The sequence below is a fragment of the Scomber scombrus genome, chromosome 19 (assembly GCF_963691925.1).
Source record: "Scomber scombrus chromosome 19, fScoSco1.1, whole genome shotgun sequence".
Lineage (NCBI taxonomy): Eukaryota > Metazoa > Chordata > Actinopteri > Scombriformes > Scombridae > Scomber > Scomber scombrus.
The window spans coordinates 19,029,665-19,044,014 of NC_084988.1; the positions used below are offsets into that span (position 1 = coordinate 19,029,665).

At 42.1% G+C, this 14,350-nt stretch overlaps 1 protein-coding gene across 3 annotated transcripts in view; it reads left to right on the top strand.

Annotated features, from left to right (window-relative positions):
* Positions 1-14,350, top strand: part of ralgapa2 (Ral GTPase activating protein catalytic subunit alpha 2) — a 91,309-nt gene that overhangs the window by 40,709 nt on the left and 36,250 nt on the right. For all 3 annotated transcript variants that reach the window (XM_062440990.1, XM_062440992.1, XM_062440989.1), the window contains 9 exons: positions 4,256-4,384; positions 5,402-5,530; positions 5,745-5,803; positions 5,922-6,030; positions 7,934-8,044; positions 8,309-8,377; positions 8,663-8,800; positions 11,296-11,473; positions 12,930-13,764. In XM_062440990.1, coding sequence (XP_062296974.1) covers positions 4,256-4,384; positions 5,402-5,530; positions 5,745-5,803; positions 5,922-6,030; positions 7,934-8,044; positions 8,309-8,377; positions 8,663-8,800; positions 11,296-11,473; positions 12,930-13,764 — 1,757 coding nt within the window. The remainder of the gene's footprint in view (positions 1-4,255; positions 4,385-5,401; positions 5,531-5,744; positions 5,804-5,921; positions 6,031-7,933; positions 8,045-8,308; positions 8,378-8,662; positions 8,801-11,295; positions 11,474-12,929; positions 13,765-14,350) is intronic.

The window sequence follows — 14,350 nt, forward strand, 5'->3', positions numbered from 1 at the left end:
CCTGTATTTAAATCCAGACGAAGCTGAGTGGAGATGAATGGAGTCCCCCCAAAACAAAGAATGGTGATAAAAGTGTGAGTTGAGGAGGGGTGGGGGGTGTTTTGGATGCAAGAGTGTGTGTGTGTATGTGTGTGTGTATGTATATATATACCCTCCTGGCTGGGATTCTTTTGCTCCTTGGCAGTGCGACAAGCTTATTAGAATGTTTTCCATGTCGTTAAATAATGTTTTGAGCCCCTGCCGCGTATACGTGATTAATTAAGGATTGACGTCTGTCGCGCTCCGTTAGACTGACACATCGGCCAGGGGCCCAGAGTAGGCTGGCCTGCCTGCCTGCCTCTGTGTGTGTGTGTGTGTGTGTGTGTGTGTGTGTGTGTGTGTGTGTGTGTGTGTGTGTGTGTGTGTGTGTGTGTGTGTGTGTGTGTGTGTGTGTGAAGGAGCGGGAGGGGAGCTTGGAGAACGTAGAGCAATGAGGGGGGCACATTGAGGGACCGAGGCAACATTCTCCAGCTTTTGTTGTGGCTCTGTATAATGCGTCGGGGGGCCAGACCCAGGCTGGCCACTGAAGCATGCTCAAATTGGCCGGAGAAAAGAGTCCTCACGCCACACAATAGAGGACAGCCGCATGCCTGCTTAACATAAGAAAGTGGCTCTTACTCCCCCCCGCCTCCTCCTCCTTACTCTCTGCCTTCACTCCCCCAAACCAACCAAAAAAGGAAAAAACATATACTTTTACAAATCAATACTTATAAACCCTTTTTTGTCTTCTTTTTTTTTTTTTTTTTTTTACATGCATTAATTCTGTAATTACCTTTTGTGATTAAATTAGCTGCCAGCTGGTCTGCAGATGATTTAATGTGATTGTGTAGTGAAACCTATAGTGTATGTTTGGTTTTGGCCTTTACATACAAACATTACATTTATTTCTGTCTTAAAATACTAAGAGCTTACAGGTTCAACTTTGGGTTTTTTTAGGCTAGCTGTTTCTAAGTAATAAATCCTGTGTCTCACTTCCATGAGCTGTAGACAACATGGGGGGAATCCCAGTGTAAATCCTCACCATTAAATTCAGCTCAGCTTAGAGGAAAATGCCAGTTCCCTCAGAGGGATTGTCCTTCCAACTGACAGAGTGCCAAGGTCAGGGCTATTGTCCTAACTGTCTGTCTCTTCTGGTCACTGGTATCATCACAATAGCAGTAATCTATCTAATAGATCTATTGTCTGGACTACAATAGACAACAACATATTTTGTGAAATATATAGAGAAGTGCACACGAGCAGTAAAAATGAATCTCTCATTCGTTTACACTTATTAATCTTGCAAGGACTAATGTATAAACATACCAGGTACAATTAGAATAAACAGTTTTTCTCACCTGTGCTTTCAGAGCAGAAGCAGCTGCTCCTTAACTCTCTTCATCTTATCACTGCAAAATGGGAGGTCATATATAAATTATACACTGCCAAGATTAAAATGTGACAGTTGACCCCTTAGCCACAAAATGTGGCTGTTGATTAAACTTCATGTCTCCATAATTATGCAGGTGGGCTCAATCCCTTCCAGTCAGTTTGTGAAGGGAAAACCCTGCATACTCATTATGGTGGTGTTGATGCACGCTAAATTGGAAACTTTCATGTTTAGTAAATGAGACCAAAAAAAAAAAAAAGATTTCCGATAACGTGCAGAGTGATGTAATGCCGGAGCGAACCCTGTCACCTCCAGGGGCCGGCAGATGGACAGCGTGTGCTTTCCTGCAGATGAGGCCAAATGAAAAGGTCTGAGGTGGCTTTATTCAAGAGTTACGTTAATGCATCTTTTGTTGATGCAGGGGCCATTCCTCCTGGCAACACAGAGCCACACGCAGGGCTCAATTCTCATTTCTATACACACACCTAAAATCAGGTTCCCTGTACTTACACATACAATAGAAAACACTTTGCATTCTACATTTGTGGCTTCCTCTAAAATGCTCATTTCAGGCAATCAAGCAACAGTTTGTCGCTTGCTAATTACCTCTGACTGCACTCCACATTATGTTTCAGAGGTCAATTACCAACAAAATGAGGGTAAAATGGGCCCTCAATCCTAAAGCTCTTCCCACCAATTTCTACATGCAGTGCACCGCGTTGGATTGACTTCATACTTATTGCCTCTGCATGTTTATTCTATTCCTCCACTGTTCACCTGCATTCTCTGTTTGCCAAAGCTTCAGGTGATTAATGTTGTAGATAGATAGGTGGTACAGTACTGTGTGTGTCTGTGTGTAATTGAGAGACAGCAAGAGAAAAATTGTGTGCTTGTATGTTTGCTAAGGTGCCCTTCGGTTCAGCTAGGAACAGGCTGATGTTTGAACTGTCCGATTTGCACAAGTTTATGGCCAAAGAAGGCAGGTGTTTCTAGTCTGGACCTTGCCTTTGTACACAAATATGCACGCGCACGTCTAAGATAAGAGCGAGAACAAACTCTCTGCCATGCTTAGATGCTGCATTCTCATACCTCTATATGTTTTTTTTCTTTTGTTAATGAAGAGTAGATAAATTGACCCCTTTTTTTTAGCAGCTTTTACCATCTAAATATAGCATGAAAAACATGTGAACAGCTTTTTTTTTTTTTTAGCAGCTTTTGTCTAGCATGGTATCACGTTATACATACTTGAACAATTTCTGCGGAGCACTCTGCAGTACAGCATATGTCAATGTTGAAAGAGCACCCATCTGCCACTGAGCCGCCTGTACCTCAGCAAAACAATACCTTGTCTCTGGCTTTAATTACAGGTTTGCTCGTGTGTGTATATACATTTGACTCATGAAAGTTGAGGTCTTTTGTTCTCTCTCTTATCCTCTGTGAACAATCCATCTGCTGCCTCTTTCACTCACTGTCCTCTGTCTTTCTTTCCCACTCTGTTTTTTAAAATCCGTTCTCTGTGTGTGTCTTTTAGTGACATGTACTGTTGAGTGCCTTACTCTGCTCAACACACTTAAAATGCTTAGCCTGCCTGTTGGAGGAAAAAGCTTTCTCTCTGCTATGTCTCTCACATTGTGGCCCATTTACAAAATATGTCTGTTACTGCTTCCCTCCAGGCATACTAACAAACCCCGCGCTCATACCAAAGGCAAAACTGCCATCTAATTAGTGTGAATGCTGATCATTAAAGCTTTATTTATTATTCCTCTGCAAGTTTTTCACTGACTAACTACTTCTGCATACTTTCACCTATAGAAACCAGTCAAATATCAAAATGTTGAGTTTTCTTCTTTCTAGGATATTCCAGTGATCTCCAAAACTATCCCATGCCATGTAGAAATACTCTACATATTAAACCATGGTACCAATAGCACCACCTTGTAGTTGGTTATTATACGTTCTATGTTTTGGTTAATAACAGGAAAACCTTCCACTATTTTGGATATTTTGGTAAATGTTTTGCTTCTGTTGGCACATATTTCATCTTTTCTTTACCTAACTTGGTACATACCATATTTAGATGACCCCGAATCAAACTTATGGTTTTCCTTTTTGTTTATCACTTACTGTTTGTCTGTAATTGGTTAACAAAATTTTGAAGGTGTGACTCATCAATGCTAAATTCGTTTGTAACCCAATTTGGGAATGTTGTTTCTTTCGTCCAAATACAACTTTCTGTCTAGCTACTTATAGTTTTAAAGGTTTATTCTACCCAAATATACTTTCAGATTTTTCAGCAATACTTTGTGGCTTTCAGCTCTTCAGGCTAATGCCTTTTTAGTTCCAAAGTGTTTAGCAATTCAGTTCATCTGTCTGTATAATTAATACAATTTATTTCTACTTTCAGCCTTTTCAGGCAATTCATGTCAACTTCTAGATTGTACAGCATTACCATTTAGCTCTTCAACTCTGTTTCTTTGGATAATGTAGTTCAGCTTCCTGTTCTGTCAGTTTTGCATTTTTCAGCTCCAGGTTTTTCAGCAGTGAAGTGCAATGTATTTGAACTTTGAGCTTTTTCACCAAAATTCATTTCAGCAGTGCTTTGCAATTTATTTCAGCTGTTAGCATTCACATGCATTTTCTGAAGGAAATTTTTACAACTAGAAATGTTCTAGTTGTAAAAATAGAAGTACTGACAGATTAATTTTTGTTTTCAGATGGATGTTAGTTGTTTATTTCTATTTAAAGTAATTTAGTTTTTGATGTAAACAACAGAAATATCAATGAGGAAATTGTTGTTTGCCTCCTATTAACATTTATTCGTGTGCGTGTGTGCATGTGTGTCATCAGGATGTTTTGAACACCATCATCCGTTCCTGCTCCCCTCGATTTTTCTTCCTCGGCTTGCCAGGCTTCACCATGCTGGTTGGAGATTTTATCACTGCTGCTGCCAGCGTTCTCACTTCTGACTCCTCAGAGGTACACACACTTTTCAACACTCAGATTTACAATGAAAAACAAAATGCAATCTGAAGATTTTGTTCTACAACTAGAAGGGATTGTGAATAATAATACATATATAAGTGTTTTAAGCAATGTCAGTGTATTTTTTGTCAGATGAAGAGATGCAAAGTATTTGTCATATTGTGTCATGTCTATTATTATTAAGTACAACTTGATTTTAATGTTAAATAGCCTGCAGCTGTATTTGGAAAGCAAAGAACAGTTAATTACAGACGCAACAATTAACTGTGATTAGTTAGAGCGTTTACCTGTGATTAGAAAATGTTTCATTAAGCGCACAAAGAGCAAAGTGTTAATATGACTCTCGGTCATGTTTAATTAATTGTGGAAAGCAACGTGTGGTCACTATATTTATGGTCTAAAAACAGGAGGAAGTGTTGCCCTTTCAGGAAATGAATACACATTGGTGATTGCTGTGAGTCCTACTGCAGTTTTCCTTGACTTCATCAAAATAGTTTTTGCATGACTATGGCCTGATTTAGAGCAATCAGTAGATTATGTTGACCAGTAAGATATCCAGTCCCAGTTAAGTCATCACTAGTGTCTGCAGATGTAACCTACACATGTGTATTTCTTCTCTAAACTATATGATGTGAGGCACAATTTAAAATACATTTTGCCACCAACTTTACATGTTTCTTATTGTTTTGGGTTGCTGGATGATTTTATACTTCCCAGCATACATTCATTGTCTGTTTTCAGGGAAACAACTGGCCATCAGCTGCAACAAGATGCGCTTTAGAGCTGCATCCAGCACACATTAAATCTGTCATATTGTTGTCCAACGCCTAGCAAGAGTTTCAGTTGCGCATTAGTAGAATCATGAATAAAGACACAATTAATTCTTCTGAATCCCTCCAATCCTTTTTCCCTGGATAGAGAGTTTCCTGTTTCCTGGAAGGGAGTTGTTTTCAAATAGCTTGAGGGAATTAATGATGGCGTGGTTTCTTTTTTCCCCCTTATCTCTTCCAGGCTCCCAGGATGGAGGCTCAGACAATTCTGGGCTCCTTAGTGTGTTTCCCTAACCTTTACCTCCAGATTCCACTACTGCGAACTGTGCCTGGCTCTGATGACGTTGTCGTAGGCAACGAGGACATCAAGGTAAACAGTCAATGCATGGTAAAATTATAATAGCATTAAAAAAAACTGGTACTGTTAGTGAATAAGTCTTCGACAACAGTGTTCCTCAAACTGTTTTACATCAAGGATAAGGGTGATTTTACTCCCAAGTTGCATGTTAAAATCTATGGAATAAAATTTTTATAATAGTTATATAAAATCATTTGAAAGTATGTGTGTGGGTTTTTTTTTCCAGGATTATCTTGTCAACATCCTTCTGGAAACGGCAACAAAGGAATACTGTGAAGGTGCCAGGTATGTCATCTTAGATCACATTGTGTTTATTTGCATCGATTTTAATGGGGATTTTAAGTCTAATTCAGCTCTATTCAGCTCTAACACTAAGCTAAAGTTCTGTTATGTTGTCATTCAGGTGTATTGCTGTGTGCAGTCTGGGTCTTTGGGTGTGCGAGGAGCTGACGCAAAAGAACATCCACCAGCAGGTCAAAGATGCCATCAACGTCTTGGGAGTAACACTAAAGGTGAGTGATACACCGAGGCGAGTGAGCTCCATCGCACCACGTACAGTATCCCTATACAGTCTGATACCTGCTGACTTACGTGCACAGTGTACAGAATCCAGCTGCACTTCTTTCATGAGCTTTGTTGACCGTCGCAGCTGTGCCACGAATTAAATTTATTTCTGTAATAGAATAAATCACTGATGGTCACAGTGTCTGTAAATGAATAGATACAGGAAGCCTGGATTTCATCATTAATGTTTTTGTTTTACCACACAAGCCTACACTGTTTAGCTCGACCAAAAATGATAGTTGATTACATAAAAGGACTGCAGAACAATTTCAACGTAGTGAGCGGAGAAAAAGTGTGAGAATAAAACATATCCAGTGTTGTGACTCATGCTTGTATTTTGGAAGAGCCCTCTTTTCTCCCTGAGTGAAGAGATGCAGAGAACCAGTGCAGGCTGTTTTTTGTTTTGTTTTTTGTTTTGTTTTTTTCATGGAAAAGGGTTTTGGGCGGTGGCGTAATTTCCAGGCTGCTCGCTCTCAGTAGATGTGGGCCAATTTAAGCAGCTACATCTCCCAGCTTCCTGTTCGAGCAACCCCCCTTCTCTAATGGAGCAGTAATCACTCCCCTGTACAACTTGACACACAGACTCAGCCAGCCCCAAAATAGAGGGTATAGGCTTGGTGGGGGATCTAGGGGGAAGAGTGGCACTGAGAGTCTCTTTTCTAAAAGCAGGTGCTGAACTCTCAGGGCCCCTTTTTGTGTTTGGCCATTTCTGCACTCCCCACATTGTCTGCCCTTGTTACATGTTGAGAGGCATTCAGCTGGAAGAAATGGGAAATTCTATTTCTCTACAAAGAATTTCAAATCACTGAAGAAATCCACATTTGAAACAAAATTGTCAACAGCTCAATTCTTTCCTCCAATAAGTCCGCCAGAAAATGATGAATGAATGGTTTGAAGTGGAAATGAAATTATGCTGATTATCCGCACAGTAGTGAAAAACTAAATTTAAGGCAAATTACTCCGAATTTTGTCGCAGTCTATGTGCGCCTAAACTTTTCCTCCCCATCTTCGACATTACGTCCATCTTCCTTTTTGGAATGGAAGTATTTAGGTGACACAAATTTAACCAGGGAAAATGTAGAATAAACTACCCTCCCAAATCATTAATGTTACTCTCACGATTTGGGTGGATAAATTTAATAAACTTGAGTTTGCAAAGTCTGGGAACTGGCAAATATTAAACCTTAAAAACACATATCGCAGTCAAGACATTTTGTATATATAAAATAGATGTGTTTATGTGAATATATGAAGTACTCAAATTTCCAGTTGAATAATATATATCATGCACTATTGGTATTTTGCTCTTTTGTGCTGAAGATTTCAAGGAGAATAACATAAAACATTTGTTCACTATTTGTTGAAGTTTCTGTGTTTAACATGACAGGGAGATGTGTCCCTGTCATTGTTTTGTTTGTATCCTGATTAATGAACTCCTCATTCAGTCATTTGAGCAGCACATGATTGCATAAAATATGAATCAGAGGATCATAATCATCAGGCTAAATAAATACATATTGTGCATGATCTGATTGCCGTTGAATCGTTGTCGTCGAAGCAAGAAAATCTGATTTAATACCAGCGACAGCAAAAAGTTGACCCTTGGATATCTTCACTCAGCCAGTAAATTACTGTTTTACTCGCAGGGCAAATGCTTATAATGAGAGAGTATCAACAACATTGTCCAGGCAGTCCAAATAAAAACATTCCTCTATACATTTATAGTAGAAAAAAACTGGATTGACGTCTAAATATTTCTATCTCGGTTCCTTTGTTACTAATTCTACAAGGAGCCAAGTCCCCCTGCATGATTGATCAGTTCTTGTCCTTCCCTTTTGTTTGTTTGTCCAGTTCGGGAACAAAGCAGTTGCTCAGGTAGCCTGTGACGTGTTTCAGCTGCTCATCTCTCACTGGGAACATCTCCAAAGGCTGGATCCCACTCTGCCTAAGAAAATAATTGAGGTAAGACACACACACACACACACACACACACGCACAGTTAAATGGCTCGTACCCATTAGGGACCGGTGATAACATATTTTAGGAAAGATGAGAAATTCCAAGTCAAGTCACTCTAGACTTTAAGTGGAAATCTTACATGAGGTATTACTCATGCATACTCTACATCCTGTGGCATCACATCAATTTTATCACACAGCCCTGATTCAGTTGATGAATAGGAGTGTGTCATCCAATTATCTTCCTCCTTGTTTTGTCCCAACACAGATCTTTGTGGCCACAATAGCCTTTTTGTTGCCGAGCGCGGAGCACTCAACAGTGGAATCGGACAAAAAGGTACATGTTGGAAAGGAGGGGACATGAAATGGCTGAGATCTGAAAGCTTTTGATCCATCATGTAGGAATGGTGCATTTGCAGAGGAATGTTTTATCCTGAGTGATTCGTTCTCTTCGATCCTTATCTTTACCCCTTTTTATATACATGTCCTCCATCTTTGCAGATCACATCTATAACCCTTTATTTTTCTGGAACAGTCTCTCCATTTTTTTTTAAATTTTTAAAATTTCTCACTATCCTAAAAAATAAAAAATAAACTTCTCTTTTCTTCCTCACTCCCTCAGTTGATGGTGTCATTGCTGCTCTGCCTGTTGGACTGGTGCATGGCCGTCCCCCTGAGTCTACTGCTGGAACCTATAACCATGCCTTCACCGGAGGACCACATATCCCACAAGGCCCCACTACTGGACTACATCTACAGGGTGGGTAGCCTCGCTGGCAGGTTGGAGGCGGGACAAGCTGAGTCTCAGTCAGAGACGACAAACATTTAGCACACTTGAAAGAAAAGCAGCTTTTTACTACTGATTGATGTGTGTCTTCTGGAATCTATATAGCCTACACCAGCAGACACAACAACTTCAGATTTGACACCTCCAACCCCCATCCCACCCCAAAGTTGCCACTTTAATTTGACTCACCTCCACCGTGACCCCATAACTATGCCTCATTTAACATTATGGCGGCACAACGGTGCAGAAGCACCTGCCATAGCAGAGGCATGCACTTGACATTTATCATATGCAGAAAACCCTTGTTTTGTGAAGGCATATACTGCATTTGTTTCCGTTTTTAAAACAAACCCAAAATATTCAGTATTCAATCTATTTCTCTGTATTTGTCCCTCTAACTCTCTATTTTATGGTCTGACCCTGAGGATGAGGGCCAAGCCTCAGGAACAAATGAATGAGGTATTATTCATTCCCTCCTGTCTGGGCAGATGCGGTCAACGGCAGATCTTTGTAAGGATGTCACCCCTGATAAGAAATGGTCCAATTATTCAAACAGGACCCTTTGTCCATTTGATAAGCTCTGGCTATAAACGCTTGTCCTGGAGATTTGAATGGAATATGTCTTAATATGAGAGCGACTGCAGCTGCTGTGAAAGCAAAGACAATTAGGCATGATTGGTTGTCTATCAGCACACAAAAGACACAGCCCCTCTGGGTTTCATTGGAAATAATATATTAAGCAAGGCATCACAAGGTGTGACAATATTAATGTAATATCAAGGGCAAAAATCTATATCTTTCCACAGACATGTTGGCTGCTAATTATTCTCAACGCCACACAGAGAATAGCTTCTCTAATAGAGAACATCTCCCTTTTATTCCATCACCAGCCACAATGTGTCACTGACAAGGTAGCTGCTCGTCAATTTATTCTCCATGATTAACTTTCCCTTAATCATAAGTTAGTATTTTTAAAAAGCTTGAAAACTGTACTTTACCAAGCCATCAAACAGTAGCACAATACTAAATGTAAGTTATTAGAAAGTTTGTCATGTTTTTCATCCTTATATTGGTGACTAGCAGCATGCAGATGACTGGAAAAAGCAGCATTGCACTAGACCTCATTGGTTCACTGGAGTTCTACTCAAGCTTCTCCATCTGCTCTCTGTGCCTGCCTCAGCAGCCAGCTGCACCACCCTTCTGTGTGTGTGTGTGTGTGTGTGTGTGTGTGTGTGTGTGTGTGTGTGTGTGTGTGTGTGTGTGTGTGTGTGTGTGTGTGTGTGTGTGTGTGTGTGTGTGTGTGTGTGTGTGTGTGTGTGAGAGAGGGAGGGAGGATAGGTGCATTTGTCCTGTGCGCTCCAGTATGTCTCTGTTTGCGTTTTATTATTTGATTTATGTGTGTACATAGGCGGCGTACTCACGTATCCATACGATACACGTTCCCCTCTAACTACAGTATGCTTGTCTCACCGTGTGTTACCTTCCAGTAACTGTTGCTATGCGAAATGTAGTCACTTAGTTGTCAAGCGCAGCCGTGGGTTTCCCCCCCCCCCCTCCCCTCTCTGTCTCTCCACTTCTCCACAGAGGGAAGCTCTTTGGGGCTTTGGTGTAGCAGCTGTTTGGTTCAGGTCCTTTCAGCATCAAGCCTCCAAACCCTCCCCCATGCACCCAGAGGTCTGCTCGGTAGAATCATCCACATACTGTCTACATTGCCCGACACAATACTGTTTCAGATGGCAGGGCCAGCCTGCCTCTCCGAGCGTCTCTCAGCCAAGTGTGAGCGTATGTGTGTACTGAATGGGATTAGCCTTTGCATGGCTTTACCCAAGTTGCTCTACACTGAATGAGAGGCCCCCCTCATTTACATACATTAGGCATATGGTTTGCCCCCTCATATACAGCACCTTACCTCCTACACTCAGATTATATAGTGTACAGGTGTGTTTGGCTGTGTATGTGTGTGCACGTCCGTGTGGCTGAATGTGCATGTTTGTGGTGGGAGCTGAGCACAAGGATACAGTCTTAATTAAATCAAACAGTGTAAACCTGTCCAATGGCTGTAATCAACTGCCCCAGTGCGCCTTATCTAGCCTTGCCAACGGATGCTCTGCCATCTGTTATGTAGATCGATACACTCACACATCACAGGAGAAATGGATTAGTGGCAATAAAGACCCTCTTTTCTTTCCTTTTCTCCCTCCCTTCTTCCATCGCCTTATGATGTAAATGGCCATATATTCCCTTTTCATACGCTCCTGGATCATGTCAGTCTAGAACAGGCCTGCAGGAGCATCACTGTACATCGTCTCACCAAGACACCATCATCTCTAATAGGACGGCGTCTTTACAAATCAGAGTTGAAGTTTAGTAATCCAAAATGCCTCTGAGTGGCGCACGGTACAATAACTAGCCAAGACACACAACATCTGGACATAATCAAGTCTTAATCCTTTTCTACTGTTCCTCAGGTGCTGCACTGCTGTGTGTCCGGCTCCACCCTTCACACCCAACAGAGCCACTACCTCCTCAGCCTGTCAGACTTGTCCACCGACTACGACCTCATGTTAGGTCAGGTGAAGAGCTTCGAGCCGCCGCCCACCCAGACGAACACCAACGACTTTGGCAACTTGCTCACTGTAGCCGAGGGTAAGGACAAATGGGCGTGGCACGTCTGCGTTCACAGTGGGAGGGCAGGAGCCATCCGAATGCCCCTTTTTTACTACCCCGCTGTGAGCCAGATTGCACCGGGCTGGCAAATGAGATGACAGTGTTGCATTCATTATGAGTATAGTATATGGGGAATATACACGTGAAAATGTGAGAAATTACCGTTAATGGTACAGTCACCATCATCTTTTTCACATACTGCTTCATTTGAGCTCCATACTGTACTTCTTACAGACCACAGAGACATATATCCACCCTTCAAAAAACTCACCCACAAAAAAATAGATAACAGGGAAAAGCAAACTCTAAGTAGCCCATCCATTTGGAGCCTCTCCATTAAATGTCAATATCTTATTAAAAGTATAAAAAGGAAATCAACCATCACAGGGAATGGAATGTTCGCATTAGTGCTCAGCCCTAGAGAGAAGACCCATTATGGGGTTTAGATAAAAATGTGATTTTTTTTTTTTTTTCCCTTTTTATGTGACCTTGTGATTCCATTAGGCAATGTATTCCTCTCTCCCCTTCATGTCCTCAACTTCTGAAAAGTCCTTTGAGCCCCGAACACACAGTCCATATGTCTACTGAAACAATGTAAGAAATCTGAACAGTAGCTTTTGTCTGGAAAATTTCACCACACATCTGCTTTTTTGGTGCACAGCTGCACAGAGTCTTAGTAGAAATAACAAAACACTATCAAAAGGGCAAACCAAAGAGTGCCGGCCTAGTTATATTCATGCCCCCACCTCATATTGATCAAGTCACATCAAAGGGCCAGCACATCTCTAATGCAGCTTGGCCTGCTTTCTAAAGAGCTTTCTCCACTTTGATGGGGGATGATGGTATTGATAGCACTGTCACAATGCAAGAGTGCATCTTCTTGTTTTTCCCACATCACTGCGGAATAAAGCACGGCATGCCTTTCACTTGGGAGTAAAAACCCGCACATTTACATAAATGCAATTCACTAAGTAGAGTCCTTTTCAGCCGCCTCTAAAGATGGTGGTTCTCATTAGCACTCGGCCAGTCTCAACGCTTGTCTATTGTAAGAAGACTCAATGGGCTTTTCAAAGTTGTCTCCCATGATTAGATGCTACCTACTTAGAGGTGTGCCGGCCAAGCTATTGTGAGAAATGAATAAAGTACTCATATTAGTTATCATAAATGAGATTTGGCTTTGTGTAAGGAGAGCTAACAGAGATGATAGCATGTCTACACACGAATGCGGGGCTTTTGAATATGGTTAAAAAAGTCGGCATTAGACGTATTATAAAAGATAGCCCCATCTGCAGCTTTATTCTAAAGCCATCAGTAACTTTTACCATTTATCACTTTTTAGACTATCTCACATTTTTTTTTTTTTTTTTTATTCTTCGCTGATTGTCTCGGCTGATGTTCAGTATATGCTTCTCCATGCCTCCCATTCTTTCTTCAGAAAAGCGGCGTCGTAACATGGAGCTGATTCCTCTGACAGCACGGATGGTCATGACACACCTGGTGAACCATCTGGGCCATCATCCGCTGAGCGGCGGCCCCGCCCTCCTCCACAGCCTCGTGAGCGAAAATCACGACAACCCGTCCGTGGAGTCGTCCGAGCTCTCCTCCGAAGTCTTCAAAAGTCCCAACCTGCAGCTGTTCGTCTTCAACGATAGCACGCTGGTGTCCTACCTGCAGATCCCCGCCGAGGCCCCTACTGTCGGACAGCCGCCCCATCCTTCTTCCCAAGTGCGCGTCATCGTCCGGGACATCTCGGGGAAATACTCGTGGGACGGCGCAATCCTCTACTGCACCACCCAGGAAGACTCTGTCGATATGGGGATTTTTAACGCGGTGGATCGCCCTCTTTCTACCACCACTACTGTCACACACAGCAGAAACAAGGCCACCTCTCCAGCAAAGGGACTGTACAAAAATCACGGCTCGATCTCGGACTCTCTCTCTGACTGTTGCGACGAGGAGGAGGTGGATGTTCTGGATACGCTTTTAGAGGAACTGGGCAACGGCAGCCCAGAGTGCCTGACACAGCCACAGCTCAAGCTCAACCAGCCGGCCTCCTCACCCTGCGGCATGAACCTAGAGCAAGAGGGCGCAATCCTAGAGGCCATTCTACGTCAGACTCAGCAGGAGGACGAGCAAGTGAGGAGGTGGGACGCCGATGTCAGCTTTCGGGCCGCCAGCCAGGGAGAACCCTCCCATCAGGAACCAAAAGCTCCTTTCTACTTCTGCCGACTGCTGCTTAACGACCTTGGCATGAACTCTTGGGACCGAAGGTATACTACCAACTAATACCAGCTCATTGCTCTGGGTATTTTTATACTAGAGAGAGAAGGAGACAGACAGAGGTTGTGAGAAGTCATAAATAGTCTCTCACTATAAATTTTCATCATTCAATCTTCAAACTGCATCTTCAATTTAACCAGAGAAGCTAAAGCACAGAATTGAGTCAAGAATAACCTCCGCAGTCTGCTAATATTCATTTTTGTATCCTAGTTACTTCACTTTCATCCTCAAAGTAATTCAGCTGCTGGCTTGTTACTCAAAGAGAGAAAGAGCAAAGTTAAAAGCACACTGGAGTCTGGAGCATCTTAATCTCCTCTCCACAGGGTAAAAGTGCCCAGCTGTTTTCACTAAGGTCTACCTTGCCGAGCCACATCTTTGCAGTGCTTCCCTGTAAATTAAAAGCTTACACCTCTTAATGGTGATGGCGCAACATGCACACAGCTTGTAGGAGATTGCTGTTTGCACCTGTGCCTTCTTTGCTTCTGTTAATCTCGACCGCAAAACAAAACTTTGGGTTGAAAACAATGTTGTCTACAATAGTACCACTTTAAAAGGCTGTTCATTGTTGCCCTGAAG